A 14,579-nucleotide genomic window follows, 5' to 3' on the forward strand; every position below is an offset into this window, starting at 1 on the left:
GCATCTGCCTGATCCAGGAGAGCCGGCCGGCCAGCCGTCGGTTCTACCAGCATTCAGGACAAGGTGGGCACTGCCCGCCGGTCCACACGGCCCGGTAGCCTTGTGTACCGCCGCGGAATGTCAGATGACGCCAGTGTCACACCATCGGGTTTACTTTCCGGCTCGTGCGGCGGCAAACGCTGCCTTTGTAGCTGGTGAACCGCGTTTCGCTGCTACTGTTGCTACTGCTGTCCGTGTGTGGTATGCACACGCCGCTGTGCTGTACGCTGTCCGTGCCGGCATGCCGCTGGCATGTACTGCTGTCCGTGTGTGGTATGCACGCACCGCGGTGCCGTACGCTGTCCGTGCCGGTATGCCGCTGACACTGTACGCCGTCGCGCGCCGCAGGAGCTGTCGGTGGATGACGCCGTTCGGCTGATGATCGTCATCCGCCAAGCGTTGACCATCCACGCCCGGCGGGCGCTGCAGCGGCGCGCGTCCGTCCGGCCCCAGCGCGGCGCCTCGGCCAGCGACAAGGAGAACAGCACTGCCGGTAGGGGTGGCGGCCTCGCTGCTGCACGGAGCAGGTACACACGGTCCTGCGACATGTAGGGGACGGAGGGCTTCCATGGGGACGCGTCTAGCCACGCCTACCGCAATGGCCTGCTTTCTGAGGGCTGACACGGCATGCTGCTTGTGCCTTCCACATCGCTTGCGGGGGCTTGGGACTGGCTACGTGCTTGGTTGTGTTCTGCTTCGTCAACCATCTGTGCGGACGGCTGTTGGCGGCCTGCTGACTGTTACACACCTGTTTAAGAAGGTCCGGGCCGGCCTCGTCACGCGCCACGTGCCGGTCCTGCAGCGCGTCGGCTGTTGCGAAGACAAGCAATGATTGACCGCCGTGTCAAGCGTTTAGTTTCTCTTTCGTGACTCGCCATGTCGCGTCTCCTGCACGCCACGTGCGCTGCTACGTCCCTTCTGTCGAGGCTGGCTGCCGTGGCCGCTGTAACTGCCACGCCATCGCTGGCCTAACGCAGCTCGGGCCCACGCCCCGTCCTCCCGGCAGGCGGCCGGCCCGGCAAACGACGTCTGCACAACGTCGACGAGCGGTCCGTGCTGTCCGACGCAAGTGAGTCTCCCAGCTAGGCGTCCGGTGCTGTGACGGCCGCTGGCGACTACTTAACCGCCATCGCCTGCATAACCGCTGTCAACTGCTGTTAACATGGGGAAGTACATAGCTGGGGAACGTCAGTGGGCGTCGCAGCGACGGGAGAGCGGACGCGTTCTAGCGGAGGCGAGCGCGCACCGGCGCACCGGCCCAAGAGCGTGGGTCGACGTGTGCTGCCGGCCGGCCATCTCACGCCGGCCAGCGCCGACTGTCACCGGATGGATCGGCTCCTGCGTGCCGGGCCAGCGTGTGGCGGCCGGCCGCGGCTGACGGCGCGCGCTGTCGGCAGGCCAGGAGAGCGGCTCGTCGGACGACTCCGGCCTGGAGGCTCGCTCCTCACCGGCCGCCGCCGAGCCGGCCTCGCCGCTCGACAAGGAGGAGGTGGTGCTGGGGCTGGTGGACGTGGTGGCTGTGCTGTGGACCAGCCGGCTGGCCGAGCTGTCGCAGCAGGTAGAGCTGCTGGAGCGGCTGCAGCAGGCCTGGTCGCGCGTCCTGCCGCTCCTCTTCAGCCAGCACAAGGTGCGAGGAGCCGTGTAAACGGAGTCGTCCCGTCGCCACGGCCCGCCGGTCACTTCTGCGGCATGTTTTAGCAATCATGCGCCATGCCATCCGCTGCTGATCGGTAATATGTGGGGATAGGTATGCGGGTACAGATCGGTACAGTATGAGTATGCATCTTAATCACCCAGGTATCTTGTTGATGTATCCCATGTTGCCGTCTAGCACAGACCTGCAAGAGTAGCCCAGGCCTGTAGCCGCCTACGTGTGACGTCACCCCGTCTGTCCGCGCCTCAGGACTCGCCGGCCGGCGCCTCGCTGCTGTACGTGGCCTCGCTGCTGCCGCACGCGGCCATGGCGCCGCTCTCCTCGCACTGTCTGTCGGCGCTGCGCCAGCTGCCCGACGACGCGCCGGCCGACCGCTGCGCCCAGCTGCTCGACCCGCTGGTCAACTGGGGCCGCGGCGATGACGTCATCGAGCTGTGCGACGAGTGCCTTCGGGCCGCCTTTGACGGCGAGCGCAGCTTCGTCGCCTCGCAGAAGGTGCGCTCAGGGGTGGGGGGTAGGCGACTGCGGCTCCTGCGCCGGCGCCGGGCTCTGAGACCTTTTGGCATGCTGTTTATTAGCTGCGAGGAAAACACGTGATTGATGAACTGGGTTCATAGGACCATGATATTGATAAGTTAGAATAAACAGAATATGCTTTTAAATAGATTGAAATGGCTTACATGTATGTGCGTCGTTAATGCCGATCATGTTTTCGAAAGGCTCACAAATTTCTGCTGTTGGCATTGTTGGAGGAGCAAAAACTCAGCAGTCATCAAAGTGAACGTTGCATTTATCAGGACGACTTCCGATCCCACGCCCCCATCCAGCCCGAGCGGCACCGTCTGGCCCGGCGTGGCGCGTGACGTGCGATGCCGGCGTGCTCCGACAGAACCTGCGCCGCTCGGCGGCGGGCGTGCGGTTCCGCGACCCCCGCCGGCCGCGGCCGCGGCCCCGGCTGGCGCTCCGCTGGCTGCTGCACCTGTTCTCGCCGAGCCTGCGGCGTCGCGGCCTGGCCGTCAAGCACGCCGGCCCGCTGACGGAGCTCAGCGTCTGGATGGCCGCCTCCACCACGGTGGGTGCGCCGCCCGGCCGCGGGCTGGCACGCCCGGCTTCCAGGCGCGACACGTGGCGCCTGGCTGCGGATGTGTGGCACCGAAGTGTGCCGCCCGGACGGGTGATGGGTGCGGTGATGGCTCTGGTCAGGTTCCGCTGTCACTTCTTCCTGTCTTCCGGCGGGCCTGTATGTAAGCTGGCCAGGAGTCTGGACGCGCCGCGTTTGTGCGTGTCGGCGGCTGAGGCCGACTGTGTGCTGTCGCCCGCTAACTGGGCGACTGCCCGGACCGGTAGGCTCTGCTGGAGGAGCGGCTCGGCTCGTCACAGGCCGACTCGGACCGCGACGAGCTGGCCGCCGAGATGCTACGCACGCTGCTAGTGCTGGCGCTGGCGCTGGCCGCTGCCGAGCGGCCCGACCCCGGGCTCCGCACCGTCCAGAACCTGCTCCAGTGGGGACACAGGTGAGATGTCGGTGTTAACTCCAGGGCAGGTACAGGTGAGAGAAGCACAATGGTTCGGAATATAAAAGGTCGCGTGGCAAGCGACACCAAAGAGTTTGCTTGTTGTATTCCTGTGCCCATCTTTTGTGTTATATTATTGCATCGACCCTCTCAAAATCAAGGCTGTTTCGCGACCCATTTTGTTTCAATTCCTGCCCCGAAATTTGTCCCGTATTCATCCAGATATATTTTAAAAGGGCGTGTGTGCTGAATAGCACCGATCGCTGAAGCATCATGCAATCAAGCATCGGATCCCGTACACTGGCCTTGTTCATGAGCCGCTAACATGTGCTTAACCCGTGACCAGGAGGATTGAGATCAATTATGCAATTTTTAGAAAGATCGGGAGTCACATAGCGGTGAAATGAGGAGTGGATATAGTGGTAAGATCAGGTGTGCAGTGGCGTATGGCATTGTGTCGCCCCTAGTGTCGTCGGCCGTTGCAGGGTGGCCTCTGAGCCGGCCCGTTGGCCCAATACGGCGCTGCTGGCGCGCGTCTCGTGCCTGCTGACGGACGCGGCGCTCAACTCGTCGCTGACGGGCTGTCTGGCGCTGCCGCTGGCGGAGGCGACAGTCCACTGGCTCCTGCTGGGGCTCTCCGGATCGGACGCCGGTACGTGGCTGGTTTGTCGCCCGCTCTGTGGGCTTCGTGGACGTATGATTGTCGGTTATCAAACGGTGACGTGTGTTGGGTCTGCTATTGATCAGAGACAAAGTGCTGCATGTAAAGACGTGCGTAGCCCTCAGGCTGGCGCCATCATAACGTGACGTGGCGGAGTGTCTCAGCCTCGGCCTCTTTCTGCCGGGCAGACCTGGACGTGTGCGTGGCCTCGCTATTCCACGCGGCCGACCTGCTGGAGGCGACCACGTGTGTGGCGCCGGCCGAGCTGCCGGCCTGGCAGCAGGTGCACGGCGGGCTGGCGCCGCGTCTGGTGGGCGCCGCCGTCGGTGAGTGGGTGCCGACCGGGCGCCGGTCGGGGTCAGCGCCGCGCAGCGACTGACGGTGCTCTGTGTATGGAAATGCTGTGATGTCTTCTTGCTGGGTTCGGTGCCCGGATGAAGTTGTAATGTGGCGGGTCTTGACTGCTTTCGCCGGGAAGTCGTCTGCTCCGGACGGCGGGTGTTTGGTCGGGCGGGTCGTGCTCCAGTCGTATGCCCGGTGTCCCTGGCGACTCTCCAGGGTAGCGTCCGTCACGTGAGCTGGAGCCCGACGTAACTCGCCGTTGAAGTGTGCGCGCGCGTGTCGGCAGGTCAGCTGACCAACCTGTCGGCGGACGGCCGCGAGTTGCGCCACGACCAGCTGGCCGAGCTGGGCACGCTGCTGCGCAGTCTGCTGGCCGGCTGGCGTCGGCTGGGCGTCGCCGGCCAGCAGCCGCTGACCGACCTCGCCTCCCTGCTGCTGGCCGCCGCCACCACCCACGTCAGCCGGCTCAAGCTGAAGGTACGGCCGCCGCTGTCCGGTGTCTGTGCCCGACGGCGTGATGGAGCTGCCAGCTCTCGCAGCGTGCTTGGAGTTGACCTCCGCCGGAGGGGGGGGGGGGGGGGGGGCTGACGTACTCTGGGAGTAAGTCTAGAACCCACGAACGCGTGTTGCCGATATTTTCAGTGGATATATATTCACTATTTGGACACCACTGCGAAGGTTGACATACTGCACATGTTTGTAATGTCATGATTTGTGACGGCTGTTTCGAGCTTTCCTGAGGTGCCGGTCTTAGCTGGCGTGCGTGCGCCTTATTACGTACGACTGTGCTATAATTTGCGTTGTGAAGGGGTTCTATGCATTGGCTTGCTGTATCTTGTCATACTGTATGGTGATACTGTTGTATATAATGCAACAAGGCCAGGTCATACGAGGTTAAGCCTGTTCAGGCTCACTGAAGTGATTATTTCTTGAAGTTTGTGTGACTTTTCTTAACCTGTTTGACTCGTCACAGACAATATTCACAGATATTTGAAGCAATGTGTAAAGCACGAGCAAGTCATTTGTCTCGCTTAGGTAGCTTTCTTAGCTATTGAGATAGAAAGCGACGTGTCGGCGCCCCGTGGCGCGGCTGCGGCCGCCGTGTTGTGTGACGCTCGCCGCTCGTGTGAGGCCACTCGACGCGGCGGCGGCGTGTGACCCGTGTCGGCGCCCCGTGGCGCGGCTGCGCCCGCCGTGTTGTGTGACGCTCGCCGCTCGTGTGAGGCCACTCGACGCGGCGGCGGCGTGTGACCCGTGTCGGCCGCCGCAGGGCAGCACCTCCGCGCCCTGTCCGGAGCTGTCGCCGCTGTCGGCCGCCCTGCTGGCGCCGCTGTGGCGGGACGCCCCCGGCTGTCGCCTGCTGCTGGAGCGGCTGCACGCGGCCGTCCAGCCGGCCGACGACGACGAGCCGGACGAGGTGAGCTTCCCCACCCCCTGCCGATGCAGGCTGGATCGTGTGACGTCAGCTCCGGGACAGTGCTCTCGGGTCGATTCCGTGTGGGAAATGCGTCATGAAAAGCAAAAGTTGAGCAGTGACCAGCAGTGACGACCCCTGGCCCCAGCACATCATGTTTGGGAGTAGAGCGTCGCTCCACTGGGTGTTTCGCTGGCAGGATGTCTCACGCCACAGAGCGACTGTGTCGACCACGTGCTGTTGAAGGGATTGTGCATGCCCACAATGCATTTATTGTCGTTACGTGCGTGGAACGTTGTATCATTTCTTCGTGATTCATGTATTTTTGTTTGTACCGGGCAGCAAGATGTTTGCTCCCAATGCCGCGGTAGCTCCGCAGAATCCGTTTGTGAAAAGGATGTTATCACTGCGATGTGCAAGTCGATGTGCAAGATGTGCAAGTTCAGTCGTGTATGTCCGATGCCATGCAGTATAGGAAGCGTTCCATATTTGCCGCCCTGTGCGACAAAGCGTATTGTGCTGGGCGTGGGGTGGGGGGCAGACCGTTTGCGATCTCCCGCGCGGCATGCCGGGTGGCCCCGTCACGACTGAAGGTGACGTGAGGTCACGACCCCTGGCCACGACTGTGCCCAACGTGGTCCCGGCGCGCAGTGGCTCTGCTCGCAGCGTCGGACCGCCACAGTGCCGCCCGCTGTTCCAGGTGCTGGCGCAGGTGGTCACGTGCTCGTACGTGCTGCGCGCCCTGACGGCCGCCAGTCCAACGGCGCTGTCCGGCTGCCGGCCCGCCGCCAGCGCCGCCCTGGCGGCCGCCGGACGAGTCTCGCCCGAGCAGATCAGCGGCGACGATGCGCCGCTGCAGCACCTGGACGCCGCCCGCCGGCTGCTGGAGGAACTGGTGGAGCGGTGCGCGGCCGCTTGAGGGCGCTGACGGTTTTGGGCGGTTCGTTGAAGGCCAGCTGCGTCCGGCGAATGGGAGCAGCTTACTCTAGGTCTCGCCAGCCGGGCTTGGTTGGGAACTGGGTCCAACATGGATACGCATCAGCACCAGACAGGCCCATGTCTTAGAAAGGCAGACAGGCTGGTCCGCAGAATCATGTCGCTTTGTGATAATACAAGTTGGACAGACATGGTGTGTTTTACCTCCATACGACAATGAACGTCACTGTAGAGTCTGAGACGCGGTTAGTGAAGGACGCTGTTGTGCTTCAATGCCTCTGAGTGGTCACTGTACTTTGCGACTAGTGGGTCTCATGCTGTGAGCCAACTGTAACGTTAATCGTCACTCTGATTCACCGTCTTTTATGACGATACTGATGGGGGCAGGGGAAGGGGGGGGGGGTTCGATGTCGTCGACCACGTCATTCTCTTTGTCCGTAAGCTAATAATGATAGAGCCGCCTGCATAACACCAGCGGATTAAGTTTTATGTTTCGGGGTCGTCGGGTAAACAATTTAAAAAATCAGAATGCCACGCTAGTACTCTTAGGCACGCTTAACTCCATTCACACTACTTTTCGCAGTCATCGTAAAAGAGTAAGTTTGACTAAACATTTCCGAATCTTATCGATAATTTACAATCAATGCGCTGTGAGAATGCAAACTCGTCGGTAACAGGTGGGCACAGCCTGATCAGGGATGGATGATGAAGGGACAGGGGCCATGGGTAGCGAGCGGATTGGGTAAAGGAAATCTCAACCATGAGGGCTTTAACCAGAAGCAGCCGTGCGGACCCGCCAGTCCAGCTGTATTTCCGGACAAGAAAGGGCACACGCCGTAGCGACTCTGCTTGCAGCGAGGGCTGGGCGTGCTGAGAGTGCCGCTGTGCCTGTGCACTGGACGACAGACCCGAACCGAACCAGCGCCTCCTCTGGCCTGCCGGTATACCACCAATACCGGTTCCTCTGCTGCCGACGGCCTTCCGAAGTAGCGACACTGATGCGGGACAGATTAGCGTTGTTTTTATTGTGTCTGCATGAAGCATGCGCTTGAGTGGCGCGCTTGTGCTGGCAGCCGGGGGGCCGGTGTGGGTGACACCGGCAGCTCAGGGGCCTCTCTGGGTGGTACTGGCAGTCGAGAGACGGCGCTGAGACGGCTCAGCAGGACAGTGCACAGACTGCTGCGCTGGCCAGCCGGCGAGTACGGCCGGCCTCTACTGCAGCTTCAATTGCTGGGTCGTGCACCTTTTCCTGTCCGCGCACGTAGGCGGGCGGATGCATCCGGGCGTACCACCGACAGCACCTGGGCCCTTGGGGTCCGCTCTCCTCGTACCTCTTGGCCGGCGAGGTTTGTCAGAGCGGCTTCTTCGGCTCCGGTGGCCGGTTTGCTTTGTCAGAGCAGCTTCTTCGGCTCCGGTGGCTGGCGAGGTTTGTCAGAGCAGCTTCTTCGGCTCCGGTGGCTGACGAGGTTTGTCAGAGTCGGCTTGAGTCGGCTTCTTCGGCTTGACCTGAGTCACGTCATCCTTCATCAGGTCAGCTGAGGTCGTCGAGAGCTTCTTTATGCACAATAGGATATAAAACACCTATTTTTCGACTTTACTTCGGATTGCGCTTACATATGCTTTTTATCGTCTTCATCACATTGTTATGTTATATTATGAAGATAGCGAAAAGCGTTATCGATCTAAGATGACAGCGTGAGGTCAGAATGGCTTGGCTCGACATTTGTGACCTGGTGCAACACGTTGACCGATTGCGATCAAGCAATATGGAGAAGGCCATATCAGGCAGTACGAAGAAGACCATATCAGGTGATATGAAGAAAACCATATCAGGCTATACAAAGAAGGCCACATCAGGCAATAAGAAGAGGACCATATCAGGCAATGCGAAGACCGTATCAGGCAACTTTTGATCTGGTTTAATGTGACTTCAAACACAAGATAGTCCTTGTAAACATTTCGAGATACTGCACGTTTCATGTCATAGGTGCGATTCGTTTGCGGAAGTTATACCATGAAAACAGCATGTAGCAAAGGTAAGTCTGACCGGTCCAGCGCTGCAATGATGGACCTGACAGGTATATGACGTTCCTCCGAATTGGTGCCAGATATCTGCAGCCAGAGCACATGAATGCTTCAAAATAATTGCGCCGTGCAAGTGAATGAAGTTCCTACAAATGACTGAGCGGCCTCAACACACCGCACACATGGATGCACAAGCAATACACGCGTAAGCCACCACTGCCATGTTTTCACCGTATGCCGTGAAATCAACAAGACATAGCGAGTTTATACGGTATGCTGTGAAATGAACCGAAAGGTTGCAGAGGGAAAAACACAAGTATGAAAGCAGTTCCCAGTGTTGACGAAAAACGAAACAGAGACGTCCGACAGGGCCGAAAATTGTCTTCCAAGCTTTCGCGCAGCGTTCGTGACAGGTGCAGGTATCCGTCGGTGCGATGGCTCCCAAAATAGCCGACCCTCGGCTGGGCGAGGGTCGGGCGCCTCGGGTGACTTGGGGTCGCAAGCGGACGCGCGTCCTATTACAGACCGGTCCTGATGTGGGACTCTTGTGTGATAAGAAGAGGAGGGCTTCGGTCTCACACCAGTGACGAACATTCACGAAGGACATTTGCGTTCAACTCAACACTACATCCAAGCTCTACCGAGCCAGCAAAAACGCGTATCAATGCAAATGCACCGATTCCGTGTACTGAAATTGCTAGGTATACCCAGCCACTTTTCAAGCAATGCGTGTTGCGAATTGGCGCCGAAATGCTACATCGGTGCGTCTCTCCTAGAGGACTTCACTGAAACATTGGGTGTTGAGGCCCTAATCCATCCACCAAACGCATTTGCATTGGCTTCCAAAGACGTGAAGCCGTTTTCCAATCTGATCTGATGCAACCTACATGATGATTATAACCAACATTTACGTGTGGCATCACCACACCTGCCTCGCCCCGCACAAGGCTTCCTCTGCCGGTTGCATTTTTCGTTGCACAACACCGGCACGGATACGCCGCCGTCACATATCGAGCGTAAATGCCGGGCCGCCGGGCAGGCCGGCAGCGCCAGTGCCTCTCAAGGCTGCTCCCCGGCCCGGGGCGGCCCGTCGCCCGTTGGATGACAGGGCACGTCCGCGCGCCGCGGCGGCCGTGTCGCGCACGGCCGGACGGCGCAGCTGCGGCGTGCCGTCCGCCGGCAAGGTCACGCCGTCGCCTCCTCCCTCTCCTGCAGGCCGTGTTTATGTGTTGACTGCGCAGGGAATGCGGCAGTGTGCACGCTGAGTTAGGGCCCGGCCGGCCCAGGCCGGATGTTGTCGGTTCCAAAGCGGGCCGCGCCGCTCACCAACAGACATTGGATCCTCCCTCCGAGCTGTTTCGCGGTTGGAGTGGCTCGAGGCGGCGACGGTGCCTCTCCTTGGCAAGCCACGCGGAGCCTGTTGAGACCAGCAGAAGTCTCCGGTGTTTTCGGAGGGGTTTGACAGGCATCCCGTCTCGCGGTGCAGAAAATCGCGGGACGCGTTCTTACACGAAGACTGAGGTGTAGGGCGAGTTACTTCTGCACGCTCTGAAGGGTACTGAGATCGTACGCGCAAAATAACATTTGATGTTTTCTGTTTCCTTCCTCAGAGTCTTAGAATAAGCCGCAGTACAGAGCAAAGAAATGCCGTTAACACGCTACCACAGTGCTGAATCCGGGTTTATCGTCATCGGCAACTAGGGCTTAATTCTGTGAAGACATCACATGATGCCTTTACAGACCACGATCATGATCAGTCAAGGCATGACTAAGGCGTCCGATTTCGCGGGTGGCCTGAGCCGCCCCCAAAGTCAAAGGGTCAACACTTCCGGGCGCCGGAGCGTTCTAAACAAAATGTCTTCAAGCTGCAGGTGCACCTAAGTCGCCCTTCATGCTGTAACTATGGTAGCATTTGGGAGCATTCCCGAGCCATTCAACTTCACCGTAAACGAGGCATGCAAGCTTGTTCACTTGTTCACTGGTGTGCCCAGGATGGCACCAGAAGTGTTTGAGATGATTATTGACCAGCGCGAGGTGCGAGATGGTAATTCACGAATAAGTTCCGGGTTATGGATGACGAATTATCGCGGGCAGTCATAGAGAACTTTAATTGTATTACGATGTGTTATGTTACTTTCTAATGCCGTTTGCTGTTATTTGTTTAGATTTAGGAAATTATGTACATTTAGGAAGTTAGATTTCCCACATGCGTGACGTGTGTGGGTGGAAAAGGGGCAAAAATGTCTGGTGTATTGCGCGAACAACCCCTAGCAGTAGGTAACAGCATTACTATCACATGGTGCCAACCTTGGGACTACAAAGACGTCCCAAACACGTCTCACTCATAGTTGCTAGTGTTTGCTGTTGTTTGCGCTAACTCTAGCTAGCATCAGCATCAGCAAATTCCTAGTTGCTTTTTAACAGCAACTCTTTGTCTGATCGCACTGCCCCGCTATTGACCGGTAAATGGCGCCCCGTCTGACGACACTACTAGTTGCACCCGGCACATGGCCAGTAGGCAAAGAATGCACGCCCCCCGGCACGCTCTCCCTGATTGGCCACCGACGCCCAAGGTTGATCGTGCAGCCAACCATTGACCGATGCCCACGGTACTACCGGCAGACGATAATAAAGGCACACGCGGCAGTAGCGCGTGCAGTCTGGAATTGTTGTTGGTCGGGAGGCGCCACTAAACAACCATGCCGTGCAAGGGGTGCTGCGGTAGTAAGTATGGCGTGCCGTGCTGGCCGTGTTTAGAGCGTAATATTATTGGTTGGATGAGTTGCACTGTAATTTTGCTCAGCAGAAGAATGAGGCGTTTTGAACGTGAATTGCCGCGAACTCCGCTCGGCTTACCGTCGACGCGCGATATTTGTGTTCCGAGACCATCACATTGATTGCTGGAGGAGGGCAGTGAACGAAAGTCGGGTCCGATTCCGATTTCGGTGGCCATTTTCGGTGGTCTTTCTGCTTCATGCCCTTATGGTCAATATAGCATTTTCGGAAAGTTCAGTTACTTGGCTCCTCGTTCCCGCGCCCCTGCTGGAGAGCATGGGTCGTTTCATTTGTTTGCGTGCACCTGTGACTTCGCTTTTGAGCACCATGTGCATTGATTGCACGGGATAGTATTTTTGCTTCCGCAATGATAACATCGGAAAATAGCATGAATGCGTGCTTTTGCGAATCTTTTCAAATTGTAACAAAATGAGTCATGTGCTTTATTCGGATACCCATTTTATTTTTACGCTATGGATTCGGATAATGTTTTTATTTTTGGGCGCGTCGACTGCAACAGTTTTCTGCGTATCTCGGCCTGATGTGAGCACGGCAAGCAGTGGTTTTACGGCAGTCGGTAGTTCACAAGCTTGGGTTCAATGACTCCTCGGCCTGTTTTGGACAGCCCAGTTATTAGTAAGGTACGAATGGATTTGGGTTCAAAAAGGTTTGCTGTGATAAGGAAATGTCCCAAGTAAGGTAGGAGGTGCAGATGGGCATCTGGCCCCTGGAACACTAGGCGAGAGGAGCAGGCTGCACATTGTGTGGACAAATTTCCAGGCGTAGCCTATCTTCAGGCTCGAAGGGTAGGTAGGAGATTGGGCGGAAACTATTGGCTGGGTTCAGGGACATCGGCGAAGCACACGGTTGCTTCCATTCCCTTGGAAAAAACATGTTTACGTTTTTACTCTGATGCTTGAGCCTGGCGTGAATCGTGTAATTTCCTAGGAACTTTCTTGTACTCCTGTGTTCTTCCGCATATTGCTTTGCCTAATATGAACGCAATGAAATCTTCAAAGTATGCGTATATCATCCAAATCAAACCAACGACATGACAACCAGCGGCTTGGAAGTAAAATGATGCCTCAGAGTCCGTTCGTCATCTATGGTTTGCTAGTTCTACACCTCTCACACAAAAGAATGCGTGCCTTTGAAAACAGAAAGACTACACCTTTTTTGGTCAAGTTTTGCGGGGCCATTCAACTGTAACATTTGCGCATGGAAAGTGAACACGTGCCCAGTACAGCTCAAGAGTGTTGCTGAATCATACGCAGTGTCGATAATTGCAGGTCGGGTGCTTCCGACGCCCTCCCCCAATCACCGCCCATTCCTGCCCCGCCAGATAAGAAGTGCTGCTCGAGCGGCGACTGCTGCAAGTCGGGCGGCTGCACGTGCGGCAACTGCTGCTGCAGCAGGTCGTGCTGCGCGTCGGGCTGCGGCGACGACTGCAAGTGCGGCATCAGCGGCTGTCCCGCCTCGCCCACCAAGAAGTAGCGCCGGAAGACGCCTTCCGCGCGCTTGTGACCGCCGCACTCGCCGATTATGTGCACCGCGCCGCCGGCTGGACGCCGCGCGGCGGCCCAGTGCGTCCGTACTTTTCTAAATAAAAGAGAACGAAAATGAACGCAACGGTTTTATGGCAGCGGGTTTACAGGATGCAATGCTGTATTTACACAATGCCGGCGCGCGCCGGCGACTGGCCCCCGGTTTTCCCGTTCTCACAATTATGCTGGTTGTGGCACACTTGATCTTAACGCAGAGGACGCTGCTGATAAGTTTAAGTTGTTCATTCTGAGACCGCATCAATCGGACGCCGACGATGTCGTCTGCGGTGCAACGTTCGAATGGGTACAGCCGTGTCGCCAACTGTCGTCAAAATTGTGGCAAAAAATAAAGGTTATCTCAGTGTCTCCGCATAAGGAGTAATCAATTTGATCAATCGGTCCGTGCCGAATTTCCTCCTTCACTTCTTATGTATTCCTTGTTTACTTCATCCTTGGACAAAGGCATGTTGCGTTCCAGTCTACCCAACAAGGCGGCGGTGCTGGTGGGCGGAGTCTAATGTCCGCTGCCCCCCCCCCCCCCCCCGGCCAATCCAGGGTTTCGTCAAGGGAGGGGTCACGCTTCGCCATGATGCCCCCCACCGGATTCCGGATTTCGAGTCAACGGATTTCGTCTACTTCATTGTCATGCTGTTCTTTATCGGGAGGTCATCCTCTGTGCATCGTGGAGGGGCACATATAGTGGGGGAATATCCATATGACTTACGTTTTTCCAGGGACACCCATCTTGCCATGATAAGCTTAGAATATCGGAAAGGACATGACAAAGCGGGTTAAGGTTGGCTCCTAAATGCTATCGAAACTAGACAACGGAGCTCGAATGACTGGCGTCGACACGACAAAACCAACAGAAAGTTGTATTTCGTAGATCGCTGATTTCGTATCGGTCGTAACTTGTACATTAGTCATAAATCGTAATGACTCAAATGACATCGTATGATGCGAATGTCGCGATGTTTTTGGTTGTAGCTGATAGTGGCAAAACTAGTGAAATTCGTAAAATCCTGAAGCGATGTATATATATATATATATATATATATATATATATATATATATATATATATATATAATCTAGTCGTGAAATATTTGACAGGATTTGGAGAATATGGAATGCTTCATATAACTAATATTCCCTGGAATATATGGAATATTTTGTGTCGTTAGTATGGAAAAATACAAATATTATGCGGCATATTTTATGGATCATTGGGTAGCATAAAAATTGCTCATATTCGAACTGAGTAATGGGACTCCAGCGATACAGAAACAATAATGGCTCCACAGATTCTACAACTGAGGGACATTGGATGCACGGAGAAGTTACTTATGCGGCAGGTTATATTATTTTGCATCGGGCACACAAATTTGTTGGAGTACACAGCTGCTGTTATCTGCAACGCAACCGCCAAGGAAGAATCGCCAACTCGTATCTTTCGAACTTTTGTAACCGTATTAGTTTGGTCTCGTCAGTACCCATTTAGACATGTCAGGGACAAACAACAAACAACGCACTGTATTATTGTGATGGAAATACATTACTGTTACTGTTTTCAAAGGCATTTATCATACACAAAGTTCCTCATATATCAAAAGGTGACTTAAATGACCTGCCTCAACCTGATATGTGTGTGGGCACTTGCTCAGATTTCCATCCATT

The 14,579-nt window shown here is 56.5% G+C and overlaps 1 protein-coding gene and 2 long non-coding RNA genes across 3 annotated transcripts; all 3 read left to right on the plus strand.

Annotated features, from left to right (window-relative positions):
• Positions 1-3: 3 nt before the first annotated feature.
• On the plus strand, positions 4-4,445 carry LOC119098077 (uncharacterized). The gene is made up of 10 exons (XM_037221004.1): positions 4-63; positions 388-532; positions 1,046-1,108; positions 1,437-1,666; positions 1,943-2,188; positions 2,583-2,606; positions 3,041-3,207; positions 3,693-3,859; positions 4,057-4,114; positions 4,427-4,445. The coding sequence occupies exons 2-10, from the start codon at positions 418-420 to the stop codon at positions 4,443-4,445; spliced, it is 1,089 nt and encodes a 362-aa protein (XP_037076899.1). The 5' UTR covers positions 4-63; positions 388-417.
• Positions 4,446-5,593: 1,148 nt separating this feature from the next.
• On the plus strand, positions 5,594-6,751 carry LOC119099491 (uncharacterized). The gene is made up of 2 exons (XR_005094383.1): positions 5,594-5,627; positions 6,325-6,751. It is a non-coding gene; the product is annotated as an uncharacterized LOC119099491 (long non-coding RNA).
• A 4,482-nt stretch (positions 6,752-11,233) lies between these two features.
• On the plus strand, positions 11,234-12,984 carry LOC119099501 (uncharacterized). Its single transcript, XR_005094385.1, has 2 exons — positions 11,234-11,309; positions 12,703-12,984. It is a non-coding gene; the product is annotated as an uncharacterized LOC119099501 (long non-coding RNA).
• Positions 12,985-14,579: the final 1,595 nt, after the last annotated feature.

Source organism: Pollicipes pollicipes, unplaced genomic scaffold (assembly GCF_011947565.3).
Source record: "Pollicipes pollicipes isolate AB1234 unplaced genomic scaffold, Ppol_2.1 Scaffold_4740;HRSCAF=5597_pilon_pilon_pilon, whole genome shotgun sequence".
Classification (NCBI taxonomy): domain Eukaryota; kingdom Metazoa; phylum Arthropoda; class Thecostraca; order Pollicipedomorpha; family Pollicipedidae; genus Pollicipes; species Pollicipes pollicipes.

What these genes read in the sequence shown, in the direction of transcription:
- LOC119098077 (XM_037221004.1), top strand. Translation starts at nt 418, where the DNA reads ATGATCGTCATCCGCCAAGCGTTGACCATCCACGCCCGGCGGGCGCTG. An exon ending in TCCTCTTCAGCCAGCACAAG is followed by an intron (nt 1,667 to 1,942) that starts GTGCGAGGAGCC and finishes TCCGCGCCTCAG; the next exon opens with GACTCGCCGGCCGGCGCCTC. An exon ending in TGCGCCGCTCGGCGGCGGGC is followed by an intron (nt 2,607 to 3,040) that starts GTGCGGTTCCGC and finishes CCGGACCGGTAG; the next exon opens with GCTCTGCTGGAGGAGCGGCT.